This window comes from Pelobates fuscus, chromosome 1 (genome assembly GCF_036172605.1).
Source record: "Pelobates fuscus isolate aPelFus1 chromosome 1, aPelFus1.pri, whole genome shotgun sequence".
NCBI classification, from domain to species: Eukaryota; Metazoa; Chordata; class Amphibia; order Anura; family Pelobatidae; genus Pelobates; species Pelobates fuscus.
In genome coordinates, this window is record NC_086317.1 from 96620911 (window position 1) to 96646180 (window position 25270).

At 40.6% G+C, this 25270-nt stretch overlaps 1 protein-coding gene across 4 annotated transcripts in view; it reads left to right on the top strand.

Annotated features, from left to right (window-relative positions):
- Positions 1 to 25270, top strand: part of WWC3 (WWC family member 3) — a 188799-nt gene that overhangs the window by 103555 nt on the left and 59974 nt on the right. For all 4 annotated transcript variants that reach the window (XM_063450084.1, XM_063450083.1, XM_063450085.1 and 1 more), the window contains exons 2-5: positions 14474 to 14583; positions 17211 to 17414; positions 19263 to 19339; positions 21985 to 22064. In XM_063450084.1, the coding sequence (XP_063306154.1) occupies positions 14474 to 14583; positions 17211 to 17414; positions 19263 to 19339; positions 21985 to 22064 (471 nt within the window). The remainder of the gene's footprint in view (positions 1 to 14473; positions 14584 to 17210; positions 17415 to 19262; positions 19340 to 21984; positions 22065 to 25270) is intronic.

Here is a 25270-nt window from a genome sequence, read left to right on the forward strand (position 1 = left end):
GCTAGAACCACGACAGGGCAATGAGCAAATGGAAGAAGCACTGTTAAATACCCTGGCTCAAGAGAGTAGACACGCCTCCGACGAGTCCTGATTAGTTTCCAGACAATTGAGTGACAGGTCGGTCCGGGTTGGCGTCATGGCGTCGACTGCTGGGCGTCGTGTTACAAAAGGAAGTGGATCCCTCGCGGCCGGCGTGTAAATGACCGGAAGGACCGCGAGGGACGGAGGAAACAGCCCTTCTGGACGGATAAACTTCTAAGTCTCTACCTCTCTCAGAGGTAGAGACTTCAGGTACCCTGACCCATTGGGCCCATATATATTCATTAATGTAAAGGGGTTGTTGTTAAGATGGCACTGTACGATGAGATATCTACCTTTCTTATCACTAATTTTGCGGACCAGCTCAAAGGTTACGTTTCTGCTTATTAAAACGGAGACTCCTCTTTTTTTTTTTTGTGGAGCAGCAGGAGTGATGATCAATAGGGAACCAGGGGGAATTAAATCTGGGCCGTGAACCCCATTTAAAATGTTTCCTGGAAGAAAGCTACTTGTGCCCTTTGCTTTTTGGCTTCTAATAGTGCCAGTCGTCTTTTATGGGGCGTGTTCAGCCCTTTAGTGTTAAGAGAAAGTACTTTGATTGACATTACTCCAGCTATAATTCATCGGGTGATGATGAATATGGTTATGCTGTACTACCTAGCCCCGTCTGTCACCTTACTTCTTCGATATCGTGGGTAGGGTCGGGAGGGGTGTGGTAGGGTATCAATGTACAACAGTACAACTTGAACTATATACAAGACCTGTTAGCCGGGTGGCTTAGCGCAGAGGTCTGCCGACGGGTAATTAAATGGCTTAAGCCGCGTGGGGCGCTGTGGGCGTTGGTGGTTGGTACCTGTTATGTTTTTTTTTTTTTTTTTTTTTTTGGGTTGGGTTACTCTGGTTTGCCGGTATCAACCAGATGTAATGCTATATGTATACCTTTCCCGGCAAATACACCGTACAGGTGGTATTCCTTAACGGTACAGTTAGATATAGATAAAGGAAATAACAGTGCCAATCAGTTAACGTAAACAATTAAATGGTTAGCTGCCTGTGTGGACTCTTGGCTGTGAAACACATTGCAAGTGAAGACTGCTACGAGGGTGCACTAGGGGGGAGCCAAGTGTACAGTCTCATGTGTAAGATACATATCTGTGATCAATCAGTGTTGTTCGGTATTGTTGTGGCCCAGCGTGCCAGTGTGGCATGGTGGAGTTGCCGTTGGTCCCGCCGCGTGCCAAGGGATAGGTCGGTAGTCCCTGGGCTGTTCTGGGTGGTGATATCGCTGTTGAACGTGTGTTGTCTAGTTGTGCCATGGGAATGTTCCACTCTCTGAGCATTTTTGCGCCTTCGCGTTTTGTCCACTCCGTTCCGTTTTAGTAATATTTTCGTAGGATATCCCCATTTGTATGGGATAGCGGCATTCCTGAGAGCCACGATAATAGGTGCAAACGCTTGTCTCTTGATCATGGTTGCCGCGGACAGATCAATGAACAGTTTGATATCAGCGAACGGCTTTGGTAGGGGCGGGTTGTTTCTAGAGGCCTGCATTAGGCAGTTTTTGACTGTAAAATAATGCATTCTTGTGATTCTTGTAGTTGGGGTTAAGTGCTTCGTCAATCTGTGAGTACGATCCAGACGCAGATCCAAAGTTTCCAGTACCGGAATGAGCGCCTTGAACATATCCTGAACAAATTTAGCCAGGTCTTGGGGGCCACTGCTTCAGGCACACCTCGCAGTCTTATATTATTTCTTCTATCCCTGCCCTTGTTATCTGCAATTTTACCTTCTAGGAAGTGTACTTTTTGCTGCAGTGCCGTGTGCGCTTCTGCAAGCTCATTATGGGCCTCTCTCAGCCCCTCCGTTGCCTCCTCCAAGTGTGCCGTCCTGTCCCCCAGGGCCTTAATATCTGCCCTGATGTCCGCCGCCATCTTGGAAAAGTCCGACCTGAGGTTGGTCTGTAGCGACTGTAGCATGCTACTCACTGAGGCATCTGTGGCCGGATGAGTGTTGGGAATACCAGGGGGGTCTAGGCTTTCTCCACTCTCGTGGTCCGAGGCGGTATAGTGCGCTCCGTCTGCGCCATCTTGGTTGCCGTTATTCCCCATCATTAAGTGAGAATGCAGCGTTTTCTGTTTCAGTTTCTTGGACGATTTGGTAGACGTGTCCCCTGTGTCCTCGCCAGCTTGTGGAAAAGTTGTTGGGTGAGTATTGCTGGTATTCACGCTGTGTTAGTCCACGGAATGGCGGAGCTCTCAGATTATGCGACTGCTTCCATGCGGTGTCAGGCCACGCCCAACCTCACAACATTTTAGGAGCAATGTCATGAAACTCTGGGCCTAAATCATCTTGTGTGTGTGTGTGTGTGTGTGTGTGTATATATATGTGTGTATATATATATATATATATATATATATAAAACTATAATCCAAACTAGTTTCTTAACTTGTTTCGGTTTCCTAAACTCCTTTTAGTGTCTCAAACCTTCAATAAGTGCCACGAACACCTTAAACTCTTCCCTCCACTCATCCAGTATCTTTCCTCTAGTGTGTTAAATTCCCTATGTTTACATGCCCCAACATCAGACACCCCACAAAGTTATTTCCCCAACTTCTAATTCTTGACTCTCAACATCTCCACAGGTGGAAAATAAAATAACTTACATGTGTGGCCAACCATCTGAATGCCTACTTTTCTCCCTTGGAATGGTCATTCTCCATTGTATGTACAGTAGACTGCCTGCTCACTTGGCAGTGCAGACTTTTCTCAGTTCTTTCACCTGATCCTACGTAGACCTGAACTGGCGCAAAGAGAGGATGCCACGTTATGGTAACTTCTAGTTAATTGTGCTTACCTAAAAAAACAAAAAAAACAATGTTGGCTGGTAAACAGATGTCCTTCGCCCACTGTCTTCCCAATGGCAAGTCCACATCTATTGGATTTTTATATCCTTGTTTCACGGTTATATTTTCTAGTTTTTCCAGTTAACTTGCTACTTTGGGTGGAAAAACTATAAATCCTGTAATGTGACATTTCCTTCTGTGGGGCATCGGGGTGGAGGGGGCGGAGGAACTATATCTGCAATAGGAAATCTGCAAAAATTTGCAATGTAGCTTAAACTTTAACTTTTCACCCCAAACTGATTCAAGTTCTAACGATATGATATGCTGCATGAGCTTGAAAGTCACTGATGGTTTTTATTTTTGTCATTCCTGGCACTGACCTTGTTTGACTTTGATATATCATTTTTTTTCCCCACTAGATTTTAAAACAAACTATAAATAAGAAGTTTATAGTATACAATATATTGGTGAGAAAAGAAGCTTCACTTACGAAAATTAGGTTTTGCATATCAAACTAAAAGGCTAACACGGGCCAAATAAACAAGGTTTAAGTTTGTGGGCCACAAAAAAAAGTTAGACCTAGACCAACACAAACTAAAATTACTTGTATCATTCTCATGCAAATATATGTAATACAGTAATATATATGTATTATACATATAATAAATATGTGTTACTCAAAAGTTTCACTTCAAGTTACTTACTACACCCCCCAATCTAATACACAGCCTCCCGCAGCCCCGCCCCCCCACTCAAATACACTGCCCCCTCCCCCAATCTAATACACTGCTTCCCAATTTAATACACTGCCCCCACTCCTACCACTCTAATGTAATATACACTGCCTCGTCTCCCTCCCCCAATATAATACACCACCCCGCCTACCTCCACTCAAATTTAATTCACTGCCCCCACTCCCACCACACTAATTTAATACACTACCTGCCCTTCCTCCCATAACATTAATACACTGCCTCCCCTCTCTCCTCCCACTTTAATACACTGCCTCTCCTCCCTCCAGTCTAATTGAATACACTGCCTTCCCCTTCCCCCACTCTAATACACTGCTCCCTCCCCCAATTAAATACACAACGCCCTCCCCCTTGCCTCCCCCAATTTAACACACTTCCCCCCCCACCTCCTTCCGCCCAATTTAATAAACTGCCCCCCACTGTAATGCACTGCTCCACCTCCCTACCCCCAATTTAATACACTATTCTCCCTCCCCCAATTGAATACACTGCCCCCCTCCCTGCCACCCAAATGTAACTCTACACTACAGGAAGGTTCCCCCAAACCCCTATTACCCTACCTTAAAGGGACACTCCAGGCACCCAGACCACTTCTGCCCATTGGAGTGGTCTGGATGCCAACTCCCACCACCCTTAACCCTGCAAGTGTAATTACTGCAGTTTTTATGAACTGCAATGATTACTATGCAAGGTTAAGTCCTCCTCTAGTGGCTGTCTATCAGACAGCCACTAGAGGGACTTCCGTGTTCTTAGAACATGAAGTGTTTTAACCCCTTAAGGACACATGACATGTGTGACATGTCATGATTCCCTTTTATTCCAGAAGTTTGGTACTTAAGGGGTTAAACGACCCTGAACGTCCTCACACTAGGCATGTCCAGTGTCGCGGGAATCCCCATAGGAAAGCATTGAATTGCCGCACATGCGCATTAGGCCTCCCCCGCCGGCTGACCGAGCGCCAAGGGACATCGGTGTTGGATTCCGGTAAGTCACTAAAGTGGTTTTAACCCCTTCGGCAACATGGGATGGGGGTAGGAGGGAGAGGGGAACTGCAGGGTCCTGCATAGACAGGAAAATATGTTTTCCTGGCACTGGAGAGTCCCTTTAAGCAGTCTTCCAGTCAAGCCCTGCATGATCTTCTCTTTTCAAGCAGGCCACACGCTCCGCTGGCACTGTGAGCAGCAGGGACGGGAAAGTGACTGGCCTGCACACAGCCAGCCATTCTGCGCATTGTAGCACCGCCGCCGTATATGACTCCATACGATGGCGCACACGATCGGCCGCATCCCAGGGTAGAGGATCCATACAAGACTGCCACATGCACAGTAGAAACACAGTTTAGTCGATTTTTTCCAGAACATATTTTTACGAAGCTTGTTTTCTTGCAAATATATTTTATACTTAAAGTGACTTATATTTTATGGCATTGGTTTAACATCACAACCTTCACTTATTTATGGTTGTGACAGACTGCCTGGCACCCTGCCCAGGTACCTCCGTCAATCACTGCTTCCTAGTACTTGCGAGCACAATAAGCACTGTACTGGAATACCATAACCACCGTAGACCCCATGAACCGCCGCAGCTTGGTTGTGGTTTCGCCGTCCTTCACCTACTCTGGACCCAGGACCAGGATCCAGCTTCCAGTGGGTAGACCTCTCCTAGTCCGGAGAGCGTAGCAGGAAAAGCTCTTATAAGAGCTAGTGATTATATTTAGGGGAGCATTGTGATATAGCAATCCCCAGAGTGAATGTAGTTCTCCAGTCCCCCAAACATGAGCCAAGACTTCATGAAGGGATAAACAAATCTCTCTTTAATGGGAGACACACTTGGCTTATATGACAATCCCCATGCAAGGGGTACGCCCACAGGGAGCTTTGTGGGGGACTGATTTGCAACTTCACAGACCACACACAGCACACAATCCCTCCCCTCTGTTTGGGAGATAATTGGATCAGCAACTACTAATTCTAATCTAATTATCTCAAAGCACAAAACAAATATACTTTTTTTTTTGTTTTGTTTTTTTTTTAAACACCCCAAAAGTACCCATAAAACCCCACAAATGTTACATCCCCTGATAGCTCTGATCTGGGTGACCAAAATATCCCAAAATTACCCAGATCAGTTCAGGGGTTCAGGAATTTCCTGGAAGTAATTTATTTATCTGACCGCAGGTATGGTCCCATAGCCAGAAATAGGTCCATAGAATCACGGCTAAGTGCCACTGGAGGACCGACCGGGAACCGCAAAGTTTTCACGCGGAAAATAGTTTCAGGGCATTCGCGGCTAAGTCCTCCTGAAGTCTAGTTGCGGTGTTGGTCCATGTGAACAAGATGGCCGCCACCCCGTGGACGTCCATAGGAATTGCGGCCACCCAGACAAACACTTGGACCACTGCGGCTGAAATTGCAACAATGTATCAATTAAGCTTAACAACCTCCAGGGTGGTCTCCGGCTCGTGCAGCTGTTCGATAAACGAACCATATAGTCCCAATTGCACAAACAGAGCCTGTCTAAAGTATTTTAGCCAGGTCTATTGCGGGGGCCATGGTCACAGGGTAGGAGGCTGGCAAACAGGCCCCTCCAAAAACCAGTGGCGAAGTTACTTTCGTCACAATGGTTATATTTTATTTATCAGTGTTTGTGTGGAGACACTAAAAAGGATAAGTATTTAGATCACTATTTTCTTTGTGTTTGATCACTTTTTTTTAAAACTACGAAGTAGTTCACTAGGATAAAGTGACCTTCTTTGGTTCTCGTGTCATAAAAGTATTTCTATCCTCCAAATCAGAAATGCAATTTTCCCATGCATGTCAAACATAAAAGAATGTTTCTCCTTTTTTCTTACTCCGAACTGTGCTTGGTGGTATGGAGTCGTAACTGACATAACTACATACCATTGTAATTAATTCATGGTTGCAGTGGCACAAAAAAAGAAAGTCTTGTTTTACCTGTTTTAAAAGACAGGAGCCTCCCTCATTAGACTTAATGAAATATTCATGTTGCTTTTTGCACATACTTGACATAGCTACATCTTTGTGGCTCTGATTTAGTGAAGAATAAGATATTTTTCTTTGTTTCTGTGCTTATTTAAAATAAGCCACATGCAAACACGTGGAATAGTTTGCTATTTTTCGGTATGTTCTGTATAGATTTTAGAAACTATTATTCAAATGTATCTAGTTCTAAATCTGTGCACATTTACAGTGTGACGTTTAATGGAATGTCATCGTGGTATTTTATTTTAAGAAGGAAAAAAATTTATCGGTTGAAAGGAAAGGCTGATACAAGGGCATCTTTGGAAGCAAAGTATGTAATCACATTATAGACTAATAGTGGAATTAATGCTCAAATATACATTCGATCTTGGGTCAGCAACCTTATAGCCCGTTTGCAATGTATGGCACTCGTGGTGCCTTTGCATGGCACTGAAAGCTTCCAGAGTCAAACAGATGCTGGCATATCCGCAATGTTTTGGGGACTTCATCTATCTGCTAGTGCAAACCGAACAGTGATTGCAGATGGCGAGGGACAATCCGCAATTTATACATTGCATCGTGTAGAAAAGGTGAACTCCGATCACTTCCTCTCAGCACTTGTGAACAAGAATCTGCACTGGAGTAGAGCAGACCGCAGCAGCTTTCGCAGTTCCTGCCTTTTACCTGTACCTGGCCGTCCCGGTCCCCACTGGTTACAGGAAGCCACCCACACCACTAGATATACACAGAGCTGCTGAAGAAGCTTGAAGAAATGTAAAAACAGCCCTGGTCCCAAACGGTAACAAAAATTTAAAGTGATCTGGTCACTAAGGGGTTAAAGGAACACTATAGCATTAAGAATCAAAATGTGTATTTAAATTGCTATAGTGCTCTTGTGGCTTTTTAGATGACCAGTCCCCCCCCCCCCTGCAAAAAGGTATTTTACTTACCTTTTTACCCTCAAAGTGCCAGTTTCCACAGCTGGTGCCATGTCCCTTGGGTGAGACCATCACAACAGTTATCTCAGCCAATCCAATGCTTATACACAGGAAAGCATTGGGAGACTGGTGCGCATGCTCAGAAAAATGCAATGTTGCTTTAGATAATTTTACTCTGCTGTTTTTTGGAGGAAGCGCCTCAAGTGACTGTCTGAGGGATATCCACAAGAAGCATTTAAAGGGACACTCTAGGCACCCAGACCACCTCTGCCCATTGGAGTGGTCTGGGTGCCAACTCCCACTACTCCTAACCCTGCAACTGTAATTATTGCAGTTTTCTATAAACTGCAATAATTACCTTGCAGGGTTAACTCCACCTCTAGTGGCTGTCTACTAGACAGCCACTAGAGGGAACTTCCTCCTTCATAGCACAGGAAACCTGTGCTAGAGCGTCGATGGACGTCCGCACGCTGTGTGAGGGCCTCCAGCATTGCTCATTTCCCCATAGGAAAGCATTGAAATTATTTTTCAATGCTTTCCTATTGGGGGCGCTAATGCCGCGCATGCGCATTAGGTCTCCTCGGCCGGTGGGCGGGATCAGTCTCGCCCACCGGCCGACGCAATGCAGAGGAGGAGCGGCGCGGAGGAGGAGACAGCGACACGGGCATCGTCGCTGCCTCAGGTAAGTGACTGAAGGGGTTTTCACCCCTTCAGTAACTGGGGATTGGGGGTGGGAGGGAGAGGGACCCTCCAGTGCCAGGAAAACGGATTGTTTTCCTGGCGCTGGAGTTTCCCTTTAAACACTGCAATGAACACATTTCCACTCTGGAGAACAGCAATGCTTTACACTGCAGGGTTAAAACTAGGGTAACATGGCACCCAGACCACTTCTGGGTACCTATACTTTCCCTTTAAGAGAAGTAACTGTAAACTGCAACAGTGTCAGAATCATAGAGATCAGAAAAGGAAGTCAAATTTCCCCTGTAGAATATATTTACAGCTCCTCCTGTTGTTCGCCCTGCCCAACATATTTTCTGTATATGATGAGACACTTGCCCAAGCAAAGCATTCAAATCATTTTTATAAAATAATTCAATTTCTGGAGGTTTCTGCAGAATTCTGAAACCGTTTCCGTAACTGAAATAAAAGTTGCAAGTGTTTATTTAAAGCACATGCACACATTTTTTTACACATACTTTCCAATCCTTAGCCAAAATGAAAGTGCATCTGCTAAAGGCTAGCAGAAAAATGTGTTGGCCGGTCCTCTTAAACGGACTGAGGAATTCTTTAAAAAAAAAGGGGGGGGGGGGCGGGCAATAAATCAGCAGGTCGAGAAAACCTTTCCAACTTAGGCTGATTTTGAGAAGGTTTCCAGTCTGGCAGTTTTTGTCAGTCCAGTTGTAAACACCACTGCTCACTCTATAGTTAAAAAAAAAAAAAAATGTGGGGTTTGCATTTTTTCTTTAAAGGGACACTATAGTCACCTGAACAACTGTAGCTTAATGAAGCAGTTTTGGTGTATAGAACATGCCCCTGCAGCCTCACTGCTCAATCCTCTGCCATTTAGGAGTTAAATCCCTTTGTTTATGAACCCTAGTCACACCTCCCTGCATGTGACTTGCACAGCCTTCCATAAACACTTCCTGTAAAGAGAGCCCTATTTAGGCTTTCTGTTTAATTAAGATTTTCTTATCCCCTGCTATGTTAATAGCTTGCTAGACCCTGCAAGAGCCTCCTGTATGTAATTAAAGTTCAATTTAGAGATTGAGATACAATTATTGAAGGTAAATTACATCTGTTTGAAAGTGAAACAAGTTTTTTTTTTCTCATGCAGGCTCTGTCAATCATAGCCAGGGGAGGTGTGGCTAAGGCTGCATAAACAGAAACAAAGTGATTGAACTCCTAAATGACAATGAATTGAGCAGTGAAATTGCAGGGGAATCTATACACTAAAACTGCTTTATTTAGCTAAAGTAATTTAGGTGACTATAGTGTTCCTTTAAGAATATTCAGACTGATAGCTCATTTAGAACTATGAGAGGTGTGTCATTGCACATGCATGTATTTGTTACAGTTCAGATGGAATGTTTAATGTATTTTGTCACTGTGTGCTAGAAACGGACAGGTTCAATATATTAGGCTGATCCTCGCTATCCACAAGTTGCATGTTTAATTTCACAACAGATGACATAACACTATCATGGATTTAGATATCGATTTTTATGTAACCCCTTGGGGTGTGGGAAAATTCAAAGTTCACTCTGAAAGATTTTTACAAACCATTATGGCAAAGCACGAGACCGGTTTATCAATCTATAAAACAAGCAGCTAATCAGCTTGTTACTCTCAATTGTGTATTGGACTTCACTTCCAGAAATACTTATGGTGCCTTTTATGACTATGCTATTTGTACAGTTATTTCAAAACTACAAGACAGGCCCTTTAATCTGTCATAATAAAACTGACTAAATTAGCACATGAAATTACACCATCAGTAAACAAAATAAAGGGTCTGTAAAACTGACCACATAACATAACAGATACCCAAGGGAGTATTGTGTATTGCTTAGTGAGGGTTAGAAACGTTAGTGGCTAGTTATTATTGGTTAGTTTTATTTGATGATTTTTAATTAAACCAGGTGTGTGAGTGTTTAGTTAATTTCTATGAGGTATCATTTCTTTTTAATTTTTTTTTTTTTTTAAACAACCTTTATTTAACTTTTTTTTACTTTGTAAAGAAGCAGAGCACGGTGTAGTATGTGTACAGCGTGCATAGTTACATGGTAATCTAGGCTGAAAAAAGACAAGTCTTTTTGTAATTTTGTTAAGAAAAAAATATATATATTTATTTATTTTGAAGTAGCATTATTTGGCAGTTGACCCTTTATTGGTATGTTTGAAGATCTATTGGTGCTGGGAGGATGACTGCTTACACTATAAGTCGTAAAGTAAGCTTTACGGTGATTATACCTGTCTCTGCTCTCTCCTCTAGCTCTGCTTCACTCCCACCTTATTTGATTGCTATTTCTTGACCTATTGTGTTTTATACCCCACCTCCTATAGACTGTAAGCTCGTTTAAGCAGGGTTCTCTTCAACCTATGGTTTCTGTAAGTTTTCTTGTAATTGTCCTGTTTGTAGTTAAATACCCCCTCTCATAATATTGTAAAGCGCTGCAGAATCTGTTGGCGCTATATAATAGGCTATAATAATAATTATGGTACTCAGTGTGATCCTTGTACTATGTTAGTATCCTTTTGTTGCATTTGTCTCTCGAAATGTGCAAGAGTTTTAGATATGAGTAATGTAGACTTTATACAGCATTTTGGTTCTTGGCTTATTCATTATTTTTTTTTTCATTTAATTTCTTTGCAATATGCACCAGATAGGCCATCAATGACACCTTGTTCACCTGAACTTGCGGCTCCATCTGCTGGTTAAAAAGGATCTCGAGCATCTGTTTTCTTAAAGAAACCATTTCCAAACCCCTAAAGCACTTTAGGGGTTTTGATAGGACCCTCTCGCTGCTGGATTAGAGACAAATGACCCCTTCATTAAAAGGAAAGCGGGACAGGAACTAAGCAATCTCATGGCATTATAAATAAATGTATTCCTTTTATAACGCTGCAGTGTTGCTTTAAATATTATACGTACTATAGGTTATAGGTACTATAGAATGAAATGATCATTCTGTAGTAACAATTTAGCTTTAAATTTGGCATTTACAAAGTTGCCTTTTACTAACACTAAAATATGGAATGACAAATTCTGATTATAGGTTGACATCTTCTGACTATTATATCTCCCTTGGAACCACTGAATTAAATGATGGCAGATTGAAATATTAAAACAATCTAACTTGATTTTTGTGATATTCCAAATGCATTGAGCTTCACACCCTGTCCCTTTTACATGGGCACCAATTGTGCCTGAGCATGTGTGACAGGTTTGTTTTTGATAAAAGATGACCGATTAAATAACTATAGCAGATGGTAACCCCGTAATATTGAAAGGGTATTCAATTTGTTTTATGTGCATGTGTGTATATATGTATATATATATATATATATATATATATATGTGTGTGTGTGTGTGTGTGTGTGTGTGTGTGTATGTATGTATATATATATGTATATATATATATATATATATATATATATATATATATATATAAATTATTTTTTTCCTCTTACTTTAAAATAAAACCTGAAGTGATTAATGGTTTGGTTATGATTTGGTGAAAAAGGTAATTATAATCCTAGTGAAAATCTCGCAGTTGGCCCAGTGCCTGGAGTAAAAATTTATTTTAAGGTGTATATGTATATATTTGGTGGAGTTTGGGTGCTAAATACAATTTAGAAGAAGGCGCATAGCTTAATTCTATTATCAGGTGAAACAGTTTTTTGTTTTAAAAGTTTAAAGAATTACTCTTACAAAACTACCAGAGCTCCGTACAACCTTCTCTAGTTTTATGTAATTTAGGAGAGATTTGAGAAAAATGGGTCTCTCCACCACACTCTGTAATTGATAGTGAAGATTTAACAATTCTGTTTTGGCAATGTCAATTTGTCCCTCCTGGACTAGCCCAGTTCTTCCAGCATATCATTGCTGTCTAGGCTGCATGAGACTGATAATGTGAAAATCGAAATTCTCCCTTGTCATTGCACATGGAGACCCCCAACTTCTCAGCTGCAGAGGAGATCCCTAGTGTTTGCTAGACTGCCTTTAAACAGTTTGCATTAAACTGGGGGGCGGCGCTCAAATTTTAGACAGCATAACCACTACACCTGGGGTAGTTATGCTGTGCAGAGGACCCTTTTAATGTTCTTTTAGTTTCTAAACTACTCACATGTATTCTTTAAAATCACCAAGCTTGCTTGAGCTGTCAGATTAAAATGACAGCTTTATCAACTGTTTAAGATAGCACTTTATAGCATGGATTTGTGTATTAGATGGCCTATTAATTTCAGAGTTTTAGTCAGTGAGTTTCTTCTTTAAATCTTATGATAACTTGATTATAACTTTATTTAACCACTTCATGACATTAGGATGTGCCATTATTCTCTAACTGTAATGGGGCTTTAATGTCTTTAGGAAGTAATGACAGGTCCTGCAGTTTTGGTGTGAGCTGCTTGAAGCGCTGGAAGCTGGTGTTGCAAACCGCTCTTTAAATAGGATTTAAATATCAAAATGATTGTGGTGTGAGCAGGGTTAAATCTTTGTACATACGACTAACCCAGGTATCAAAACTGGGGCTCCACTGAGTCTTCTGGGGCCATTTTTAGTGGCCCCAGACATTTTGGTGAGCTGCTCGCCTTTAAATGGGCGTTTAAATGGCTTCAAAGAGATTGCAGTGTAAGCAGAGTTAAATCTATGTTCACGCCACTAACCCCAGGTATCAATGGATACCTGGGGCTTCATGGAGTCTTTTGAGGCCATTTCTAGTGGCCTAGACTGAACGATGAGCTCTGTGCAGTGCTGTAAGTCAGTGGTGCCTAGAGCCCTTTATCTCATTCATAAATGAGTTGTATGGTGCAGGCTTTATGAAATAGATGGAACCCTTCAGCACTTCATACTTTTTTTGTAATTTTTTTTTTTACTACGTCTCTTGGGAAAACATATCTGCCCTAAATTCAAGAACCAAGATATACCTCCACTGATCTATCTAGAAGTAATGTTTGTCAATCCAGATGTTGATTAAATCTCCCCTGATGCTCCAACAGCATTATGGCTGTAAGAGAAGTATGGGAAATGTAGTCCACAACATCTGGAGTGCTAAAGGCTGCCCACCATCTGTTTAGACTGTCACCAGCTGCCTCTCTTCCATCTCCAAATGGATATCTTCCCACTTTCCTAAGCGGAGTCTTTTTCTAAAACTGAGTTTCTTAACTCCCCTAACTTATAAAACTAATTTTCCAGCGTTGCTTACTCTGCAAACGCCATCCTTGCAATTCACTTCGCTAAGAACCCTCTGATTGGGCAAAAAGAGGCCTTACAGTAGGTTTGCAAATAATGCATTGTTCATTTAAAAAAAAAAGTTTTGCAAATGTAAATTCTGTGCTAAAATTATTTTCCCATACCTACACTTTACGAGTGTATTGAAATTAAAGGTTTGACATGAGTAAACCTCACTCAGGGCAGTTGATATCAAAAATACTTTACGACAAATGATGGGGGAGCCTGTGAAACCCAAAGCACTATCCTTGTGTTACAAGGCTTTACTAGTAAATGAACTAGATAGGAGGATCGCTCTCTTGACAGTGAGAGTCTGATTGTAACACTACTTTTACTGATCAAGACTGGTCCCTCTCTATAAATGAAGTCTCTATAAATGCAGCTAAACTTCTGGACAAGATAATCCTAAATTATAAGTTTGAATGGATGTTCCTTGGGTTTTCTCTCTGATAGGAATCTTCGATTTAAACTTGGCAGTCATAGGTAGATTATATCTCACCAGCAAGGTCTAAAGGGGGAAAGGGCGAGTGGACAAAATTACAAACACCATAACAAACTGAGTGTTATTTACGAAAACAATGCAGTTAGTTCTCCAACCAAGGAGCATGGACATCGTGCATAAACTAAGGTGGTATGCGGTAACTATAGTTAACCATTCTTACCTTTACACAATGAGAACTAATGGCTATGTACGTGTATGTGATTGTCTGCTAACTATGTTTTGCACACCAATGCTACATCTTTGTATCCTTAGTATGGGTCCTACTTTATTATTTTTTTCTACTGTATGTTTATTTTTCACTCTGTGTACTTTGAAACTCCATAAGATTCAGGTATAAAAACAAAATCTTTGGATAAAAGTTTTGGACCAGTTATAATATGAATTGAAAACCTAAAAGCATTGAAACACTTTATTTGATACTGGTAAACTTGTGACCAAGTTATGTATTATTTTCCTTAATTGCAGGATAACGAAACCATTAACGTTTGCGGACTGTGTTGGCAACGAACTGCCTTTGGGATGGGAAATTGTTTACGATCAACAGATTGGTGTGTATTATATGGACCACATAAACCGTGAGTATTTTCTATTTTTATTTCATTTAAAAAAAAATTAAAAAAAAAATTTACGGATGTACAAAACCAGTTACACAAGAAGAAACATTTTTGTTTTAGGTTAGGTAGGGGACTAGCACTATTTCCCCCCAAGGATTGGATGACAGTCAGTCCTGGGAGCTTGTAGTCCTTACAAGGACTTTCCCCGCTGAATCCTCCACGAGATGGAACAAGATGCTGAGGAGTGAACAGCCCTTTCCCCTCCCAGTAACTAGACGACACATAGTTCTGGGAGTACAACTGATTTTAATGAGCCAAACTCAGCGTTTTGTGCCCAGACCCCAGCAGGGGGTCTCCAAACAATACAAATCAAGCCCCTCCCAGGTGTCTCTGTGCCTGGCATATAATTGAGTTAAAGACTGGTGAGTTAATTCACTCCCAGGAACAGACAACCAAACATAAAAATACCCCAAAACATTATAAAAACATACAATAACCCCACATGTCCTACATCCCCAAACCGCCCTGATCTGAGCTCCCAAGTTGTCCATATAGCTCTCAGATCCATGCAGGGGGAACACAACTGGGGCAAAGTTCTGACCGTCCGCACACGTGGTCCTTTGCCCAAAATAGTTCCAGAGAAATGTGTGCTTTGACTGGTCAACTTTCAGGAGCCCCTGCGGCTGAATACAGGATGCTCCGCCTGGCTCTCAGGGAACGTTTGTTCCTCTTCATCTCAGGCACCTGCCCTCCACAAAGCACGCTCCTGGCGGGTCACAAAGTGGTTCAAAAGTATAAATATATATATTCTTTGTACAAAAAAAAAAAAAAAACACGGTTCACGGTTTTGGCAATAATTATGATGAATTGATGAACTATACATCGAAGAATCCGAATTGTCAGTGTGTTGCTCACATAATCAATAAATGTACAATTTGCACAAAGCCCATATTATTCCTGCCTTCAAGGAAGATACCTGTCATGCCTGAAATTGCACATGTATGTGTAGATCTGCTGTCATGTTATAGACTGCATGTCACATTTAACAGAGTTGTGTTGGAACGCACTGCCTGGACCATCTGACCAGAGAGAACAACTTTACTGATGTTTCTATAAAACACGTGCTTTGGGACATTATTTTAACCTTAGAGCCTGGAAGTTTTAAAAGTATTCTGGAAACATCATCACCTGGCAACCCTAATATAAATTATAATTCAAATGTAACTTTACTTCGCTATGATTCTACAGAAAAAAGTTGCGTATCTTATTTGGAATTAATGTGTTTACTATTTTCAATCCAAGGCAATATATTTGAAGTGGTTGTAACTCAAGTTCTATTTGTAGAGAGAAATATTCGTATGCAACTGATTATATACAAGGCAAGATGTCCCATGATAAATGGATAATCATTAGACAACAGTAATACATTTTTCTTTCTTTTTTTGCATTTTATTGTATAGAATGGTAAATATTTCCATATTTTTGTGTTAAATTTATCAACCCTTTAAGGACCACACTACCTTAAATATTACATTATGGTTCTTAAAGGGACATTGTAGGCACTATAACAAATGTGAGGAAGGCTGAACTTGATGGACGCAAGTCTCTTTTCAGCTATGTAATAACCATTTCATTTCATTGAATTGGTTATAGTGCCCTACATTCAATTTTAAACCATGCAGTTAAACACTGGATGAGGTTCCGGATGTGCCTAATGCAGAAGCAAATGATCCTCTCTGCGTCCCTTTTAGGTATCCATGGGAACTCTTGTTTGGGTTTGGTTTTTGTGTTTTTGGAGGCAACCTCATGTATATCTCATTATTACAAAATATTCTCTTTGTAATTTGTATCTAATTTTTTTAAAATCCAGATTTATTCAATTGCATATTCCTCTGCATGCATACCTATAAGCACTTAAATGCGATTAATCCGTTACAGTTCCTACAGTGCCCTTTAAGGAGTTAATCCAAAGACATCAGCAATCTTATTTTGTTTTATAGTCTTTTTCGTTCATGTTATCGATTTTCAAGTATTTCGTAATCCAGAAAGAGAATGGATTGTATCATGAAATGTTGCTGTTAAATCACATGACATTTTGTAATTTCTAGTGGAAACAAAGGCTGGATAAGATATTTTTGTTGCCCATTATTTATTCTGCCTGTGTAATGCATAACAAATTCAAGAGGTTCCAAGTGAATATGGTTTATTTTTAATCCCGGTGTACCGTATTACACTTCACAATTTACTGATTGCCTTCCCTGGACAATGATGATTATGGCATTCAGCTGATGCACATACTGGCTCTCGTTCAAGGGACATGGTTTATGTTACACGAACTATAAATTTATATCATATCTGGCAGGAGAGCAACCGTGGTGGGTCACGGTTTAGACATTAACACAAAGTAGTGTTTGTGTTTGATTTTCTAAATTCGATCCATATTGCCACGTAGTTAGTGAATAAAATATGTTCCCCTGCCTTGCTTTTATGAAAAGTGGTCTTTTGGCAGTGACAGTGTCCATCTGTCCTGGGATTGATGGTACTATATACATATACATGGCAGGCCCTACTTCAATGTATATGAGCTGTATATTTTCAATGGCACTTTTTTTTCCCTTAGTCTTTTCTCTGTTTGTTAAATGTTGCAGAAATCACTCAAATCGAAGATCCGCGTGAGCAATGGCGACGAGAGCAGGAGAGAATGCTTAAAGAATATCTGGTAGTAGCCCAGGAAGCACTTAATGCCAAGAAGGAGATTTACCAAATCAAACAGCAACGTTTTGAATTGGCACAGGAAGAGTTCCAGCAATTGCACGAGCTTTGTGAAGATGATGGCAGATCCCACACTAGCTGTAAGTAAACCAGGATTCTATAAAGCATTATCTTGTTGGGCGCCATTCTATTTTGAATTAGTTCAGATTATACGGATTAGGACCTTTTATTTTTGCATGTTTAGTGAAAGTGAAATAAATATTGTGAAAACAAGAGCTTAAGCCGGGTGGCTACGCATGAAGAGAGATATTAAAGAAATGTATAAATATGCTGCCGCAACAAAAATCGCAAATGTATGTCTTAAATGTCTAAAATTTTCATTGCTGATAGAGGAGCGTTGGTTAAGGGCTGGATGAAAGAGGCATTCACTAAAAATGTCGGCTTGAGAACTTGGTAATGCGTGATGTACACCAACTTTTTTTTAAAAGTTGCCATTTAGCGCCCTCGTACATTGTTTTCACCAGACCTTTACTTAGTGTGAAGTCTATTAAACATTATTGGAAGCTCAGAGACAGGCCACCAAGATACGGACAGGAAGGAGCTCTATGCTTGCTCTATGACTTTGTGACCAGAGCAGTGTGGCTTCTCAGTATAGTGATGCGGTATTACAAAGGAGCCTTAGAGAGGAATACATATACAAATAAATGTATTTTTAGAAAAAAAGTAGGAAAATTGAAATCCCACTTATTTTAAGTCTAAACAGACAGGATTATTATCCATTGTCCTTTTGTAGTAGTTTACAGAGATACTCTGACTTTCTTTACTAACTCACACTCTGACACACACTCTAATGCGCACATAAAAACACAAACTAACACGATGGCAGTTCTCTCCGTAATCATTGCAGCAGGGCTACAGCTTACGGGCAGAAACATTATGAAACCACTCTTTCAGTGTGTGCAGAGTTGCAGCGTATATTGACACACTGAGCTACAGCTGCAACTTCACCTTTTAATGGTAACTTTGTCGTTGACTATTTACGAGTAATGCTTTACGTCGGCAACTGCTCTGTTTTGAGAATATGCTAACTAAGGTATTATTGTAATGGAATAAATGTAATAAATGCAGTGCGCGTTTTAGATTAGAATGTCAAATGGCAAACCATAATGTGTGGGCCACACAGAAAACAAAGCAGTCCTTTGTAGCAAATGGATTGCCGCCTACATGTTTGCCTCTAGAGCTCTGACCAATATGGTGAGGGCGTATAAATAATTAAGAAGGTATTTTTCTATTGCTGGTAAAAATAGCATTTTTCAGGCTAATATAGAAAATACCAGTTGCTGCTTTCCAGATATCCACAAACTTTAAGATGAGAGAGAACCAGCAAAGTTGATAAAAATGATAGTGTGTCAGATGGGGATTTTTCCTTACGGAATCATACCCACCCACGTTATAGTGTTGTATTGTGTTTAATATGAAAAGACCCTCGTAGAGCAGGAATGCGAGAGAAGAATGATGAATAATGAGATCCCATTATATTGCAAGAGGATTTGGACATTTGTCATCATTATGTAAAAATAAAAAATAGGAAATTAGATAATGCCATTGATAAGAATCCCTGAATATTCATATAACACTCATGGTGTGTGTAACAGTCATGTGCTATTAAACCCTTTCGTCATTAACAGTAGCAGTAGAGTAAGCAATTACTACATCATTTTCATAGTCTCATTGCTCCGGAAAATGTTTAATGTTTGCTGTTTGTAATAATCTTGAGAATTCAATGCACACATAAGTTCACAAATCACATTGTCTATGTATTTCTCTTTAATAAAGTAGAGAAGGTACACATTATTTACTGGTAACTAGTTCCTGGTTGAAATGTCCCACAATGACCAAATAATGTTTTTAGAATCTTATCCACTTAACTAAAATATGTGACTTTATCTGTTAATTCTTTTTTTTTTTTTTCTTTTTTTTTTTTATAGCATTCTCTGGCTTTTCGACAAACACAAAATACGACCCGTATCAAATTAAGGCTGAAATAGCGAGCCGTCGAGACAGGGTATGTTGAAAATTGGATACTGGATACATATGTGTGCCTTAGCAGCACTAATGGTTTTTTGACACACTGATGCAACTAGAAAACAAACTACCAGGGCAACCTGAGGTGTGTCTATTTCTCCAGTGCGTACAACTCTTTCACTGCTGCCATGAGACCTGTCCTCACTGTGAGCAGTATATCATTCAGACACGTGTCTGAGATAATTTCAACCTACTCCAGATCTCACAGCAGCAGAAAGAAAACGGTGTGAACCAAATACACACATCTAGCAGTAACTGGACCCAGTGCGGGATTTGTCGCTAGGCAGCTGCCTACAAGCTCCCATTGTGATTACAGTTGTTCCTTGTCTTCTTTTTAGATATGTCTTGATATACTTTTATAATTTTAATTGGATATATTTTCATCTGTGGATGGTGCAAGAGATGCACTTTCTGACCTTTAGGCATCCTCCAAATCTTGGAAAATGCAACAAAACACTGGATTTTATAGTAGGAGGTAAAGGTGTCTGAGAGTCTCCTGAAATGTAAATCAAATACCAGTCCAAAGTAAAAAAAACAAAACCTATTTATATATTTAAAAAAGATTGCTTGATCCTGCCTAAAGGCAACCATAGACATGTTACATGTGTGAAGTACAACTACTGCTGTATGATACAACTAGGAGACGTTTTAGGGCACAGCCACACGTATTCTCTTAATATAATGGAACAGCCAAGTTTATCTGAAACCAGTGTGTTTCATGTTTGTAAGATTCTGCTAATTTGTTTTCTGTTGTTTCTGTAAATTAGAGGGGCAAGGGAGCAGTGAAATTAAGAATTTTACTATTGGTACCTAGCATTTTTCGCAGGCCTTTATGAACGTACCTCTTCCTTATTTTCTAAAATAAAATCATCCTGAAGCCTAAATATATGTCTTAACAATTTAGCATATTATGGCTAACCTCAAGGTTTAGAAGTATGCGTTTCAACTAAACGAAGTCTTGGTTTTACTTAACTATTTGTGAACTCTACCATTTTCATTGAATAGCAAACACAGCTAATGCTTTGCTAAATTTTTTTTAAAAAAACTACAATGTTTCCTTTGCAGGATTAAACGCACATCTAGTGTGTGTCTTCCTTCCTTTGTGAGAACCGAGTCAAATTCTGCTCCTAGGCCAGGGCTTGACAAGTTTGCTTAGAATCTAGGAGCCAGCTAGAAAAGTGAGGAGCCAGAGAAATCAACGCCACAAATACAATTCTTAAAGGGACACTATAGTCACCAGAACCACTACAGCTTAATGTAGTTATTCTGAAGTCTGTATCCTGTCCCTGAATGCTTTTCAATGTAAACACTGAAAAAAGCAGTGTTTACATTGCTGCTTGGTGACACCTCTAGCAACAGTCATTGTGACGGCCTCTAGAGGTGCTTCCTGGGTCAGTGCGTCACACTGTGCAGTATCTACGTTAAAGTTCCCTATAGGGAAGCATTGGTTCAATGCATATGTATGAGAAATTAAATTGGTGCAGTGGCATTTTGCCATGCATGTGTAATAGTTTCCCACTGCTTTCCAATGAGGAAGCATTGGATTCGCTGAGATCGTCGAGATTAATTATCTCAGCCATGGAGAAAAATGGTAAGTAAATGCACCTTTCCCATGTGATTGGGGGGAACACACACTCACTGACCGACAAACACACACTCACAGAGAGACACACACTTAGACATACAGACACACACACACACTCACAGATAAACACTCGCAGACACATAGACACAATCACTCACTCACAAATAATTACTTTTTTTTATTTTAATGTAAATCCACCCAGTCTCCCTACCTTTGTAGCTCTGAAGTGGATAGGCTTTCTCTGGGGTCCAGTGGGGCTGCTGTCATCTCACTGCTCTGCTTCCTCTCGCTCACTGTTTAGTGAGCCGGGGGCCAGAGTGATGTCAAAACCCAGCTCCTGGCATCACTACCAGGTGCGCGAGAGGGAGCAGAGCAGGGAAATTACAACTCCCTTCCTTGCCGCCGCAATAAGTCAGCCGCCCGCCTCCATTAGCCACCTGGCCGCCCCCTCCATCCCTTAGTCAGCCGCTCTCAATGAGCCGGCCACCTCTCTCCCTCATTCAGCCGCCTGCCTCAGCCCTCAGTGAGCCGACTGCCCGCCTCTGCTCTCAGGCAGCCGGTCACCACGGGGGATGAACAAGCTCACAAATCCCTGGGATTTGTCGAGACCTGTCCTAGGCTGTGCAGTGTTTTACCTGTATGCGCACTTGCCTCCCAATGTTTCCTTATGGGGAAGAAGATCTTGGTGATCTCAACCAGGGAGGCAGAGCTGCGATGGAAGAAAGATTAGTAAAACTCGTCTTTCAATACCCTTATGGGCTTGGGGTGCACCCACCCAAAAAGGAAGGGGAGCACTATAGCGTTAGAAATACATTTCTAATGCTATGGTCTTCCTCTTAAATATAAAAGGTTCTAGAATCCAAATACATCTTCATAATAATCCTGGATGATTTTTTTTTCTTATTTTCCAAGCAAATTACTGACACCAATATCAGCATATTGTTGTCCCTTCCAGAGTCAAAGCTTTCTTCCTAAATTTATATGGTAACAATAGAAATGGCAGAAGGCATGTTTATTTCAAAACATTGTTTTCTTTTCAGCTTTCTAGGCTAAAACGAGAGCTGACATTGATGAAGCAAGAACTGCAATACAAAGAAAAGGGTGTTGAAACGTTACAAGAGTAAGTCACTTGTTCCTAATTCTTCTGAGGATCTTATGTGTACATCCGTTATTTAATCGGTATCATTGTGCAGCACACAATTCAGATATCATTTAACCTGTGGGTTTAGGCTTAAAGAGATGCACTTAAAGAATGAGTGGAATATATTTTAAAAGCTGCTGTAGCTTTCTCCTGAATGCTGGGGTAGCACTCCTGCATGAGTTAGAATTACTGGCCCATATGCATGTACCAATGCTGCTCATCTGTTAATATATATCCTACAAAGTGTCCATTGTATTTTACACGGCGTGTGTCTTCAACCTATGCACATCAGAGCTAACAATCATCGTGCCAGGCACAGATGAACCAGCTAACCTTGTGCAGCAAGTTGGTCAATCTCGCTAAATCTACTTTTCAAATCTAGCTTTTACAGACTTGTTTTAGAAAATGATTTATTTATTGTGCCATAGATGCAAAAATGTATTGGATCAGGGTTATGAAACTGGAAATTGTGCTGTGTATACTTAGGAGGTATATTTATATAATACATTGGCTACTTGCAAATTGAACCACAGCCAAGATCCAGCACTGTATGTCATTCCAAATTCTTAAAAATCAGCATCCACAGGATAACAAACAAATGTAGAAAAGATGAGAGAAGTCACAAAATAGAAAGATACTGGATACAGTTAGCATCTTATCGAGAATTCCTAAGCAGCCAATATTACTATCTGGAGGATTCTTCTTCTGTCTTTGTACTCCTGTGGAAGTGCTCAGAAGAAATGCAGTTCAAACCTTTACAGTTGTGTATAACCATTTTCTACCCAGCAGTTGTCCTAATGGAAGTGTTAGGTTCTGTGTTGTATGACCAAGTGGGAACAGTTGTAATTGGTGGTGTTCCCTGAGTAACTCCTGGTTACAGTGTAATTTACTAAGGTCACTTTTGCCTATGACAGACTTTGACTCCAGAATCCTGTGGCTTTAAGGGTTACTCCTAGCACCTTGACCATTAGTTTGAAGCCAATGAATGGTGACTGAGTTGGCTTCCAGCGTCTGCAGCTCTGCAGAACCTGGAAGTTCATCACCCAGCAGGAAGGGAGATATGTAGCCCAGTAGTTGCCCAGGGAAGAGGACAACATTTTACTAAACTTTTTACCCCATTACTGTGGGACCTTGCAAGGGTACTACTGGCATCGTAACCACTGCAGTGTGCTCTAGTGGGTATGGTGCTTGGAGTAACCCTTTAGGAGCTGTTGTACTGACTAAGGTACTAAATCAAAGCTTAAGTTCCTTTTCTTATTGAGTATCACCTTGTCTGGCCTGGGTTTGGACTCCATTATTTATAATGTGCCATGGGGTAAATTGCTTTTCTTTATCACGACCAACATGTTTTAAGACTAACATGCCCACTTGCAGACTACATTTGCTTTTCTACTTTACAGTTGGTCACATGGTGTCATGGTGCAGGTATCCTTGATTTTCATTTAAAACTTCCAACTCTCTTCACGATTCACATTTCTGGAGTTAACAACTGTGAGACTAGGTGTTCTATTTCAGCCTGGTGAATGAGGTATCCAACTAGAAGTGTTTATCATTCTGATGGACAAGTGAGGAGTCCCAGAGATAGATATGATTGCATTCTGACCTTCCTGTTTACCTATATCTGGTTGCTGAGGAATGTGGCCAAGATTCATCAGAATATTGCGCCAGTGATAATCAAAGCCACCATGTGGCCTTGCACAGTGTTTTATGGTGATCTGATGAAGATATCCAAGTTTAAACCTTGGACTCTCTCTGCATATTCCGGTTCAAGGGCCATTATGACATCCAGATTTAAGGTCCTGGCTTTGCTGGCATGTTGCATGAACATCAAGTTGTGACAGAGAGGTTTCTCTGACTGAATCATACCCAAATACAAACTCAGCCTATTTCAGCTGACACCTGCCATTACTTTTTGAAAGCGTACTTTCCTTGGTGTTTTTATTATGATTACAGATGGGAGTCCCTCCATATATCCAGTTTGCTGGAATATCTAAAGGACAACCTTGACATGAGTCTGTCTCCTTGATCCAAAAGGGTCTTCTCTGACCTTTTGCTTCTCATTAAATAGTGTCTGGCCTATATTCCTGATATCCAGACGATTGCACAGCCTGTGGCTCATGTTCACCCTGTTACCCGACAATGAGTTTTGAATCTACCAGCATGCTAGATACCCCCTGAACCTTTTGACATGAGACTTCAAATTACTAAATTTGTACAGTGGCCTTAGTCCTCACACTTTTACCAAATGTTATTGTTTCGATGTTTTTGTTTCTGTTGATGCTTTGTTTGGCAGAGAAGTTCTACCAGCAGCAGTTTTTTTTTTGTAACTCGGCCCTGAAAGTAATAGATGCCCATGAACTGTGGCCAGATCTGAATTTATGCATACTGATCATTTAAAGTGAAATTCTAAGCACCTAAACAGCTGAAACTGCTCTGTCCCAGTGGAGGGATCTCTTGCTTAAAGGAACATTTCAGGCACCAAAACTGCTTCATCTGAATAAATATAGAAAACAAAAAATAAGCGCTCTCTTTCTGTACATGAGCTGCAATTCACCAAGGTGTTCCCCCAACCTTGTGAAACAAGACAGATATTACAAAGTAAAAAGGTGAACAGCGCTAACCATAAATAAGGTACATACGTAATAAGGAATGCTGGCCAATAGTGGAGCTTAAAGAAACAAAAACAAAATACAGTAATAGTGCAATATGTCTTTAACAATAAGGTGAACGGTAAAGGAATATTAAATCCACACTCATGCTTTATAGAGCTATATAAGCTCTATTTCAAGGGCCTGGATGGAATAATCCCCGTCTGCGGATTTCTTGATACGTGATGTTCCTGGTAGGCTTATATATATATATAAGCATTCGTGGGAAGAAAAACAAATAAAATACACCATATGGTATAGTATGTAGGTATAAACTTGGCACAAAAAGAAATTATCCTACTTACATCTACTAGAGCAAGGACCTGCTCTAGTGAAAACAGCTTCAGGTGGAATAATCCCCACCTAGGGATATGATGGACCCAAAAATAGCAGCAGCAAAATGATGAATAGGAAGTAGGACAAAAAAAGGTGACTGGGAGTATATAAAATATATATATATATACTTTATTGCATCAAATATTTAAAATATTAAAAGTGAAAATACAAACTTATAAAACCAGTCAGGGTAACAGAGTC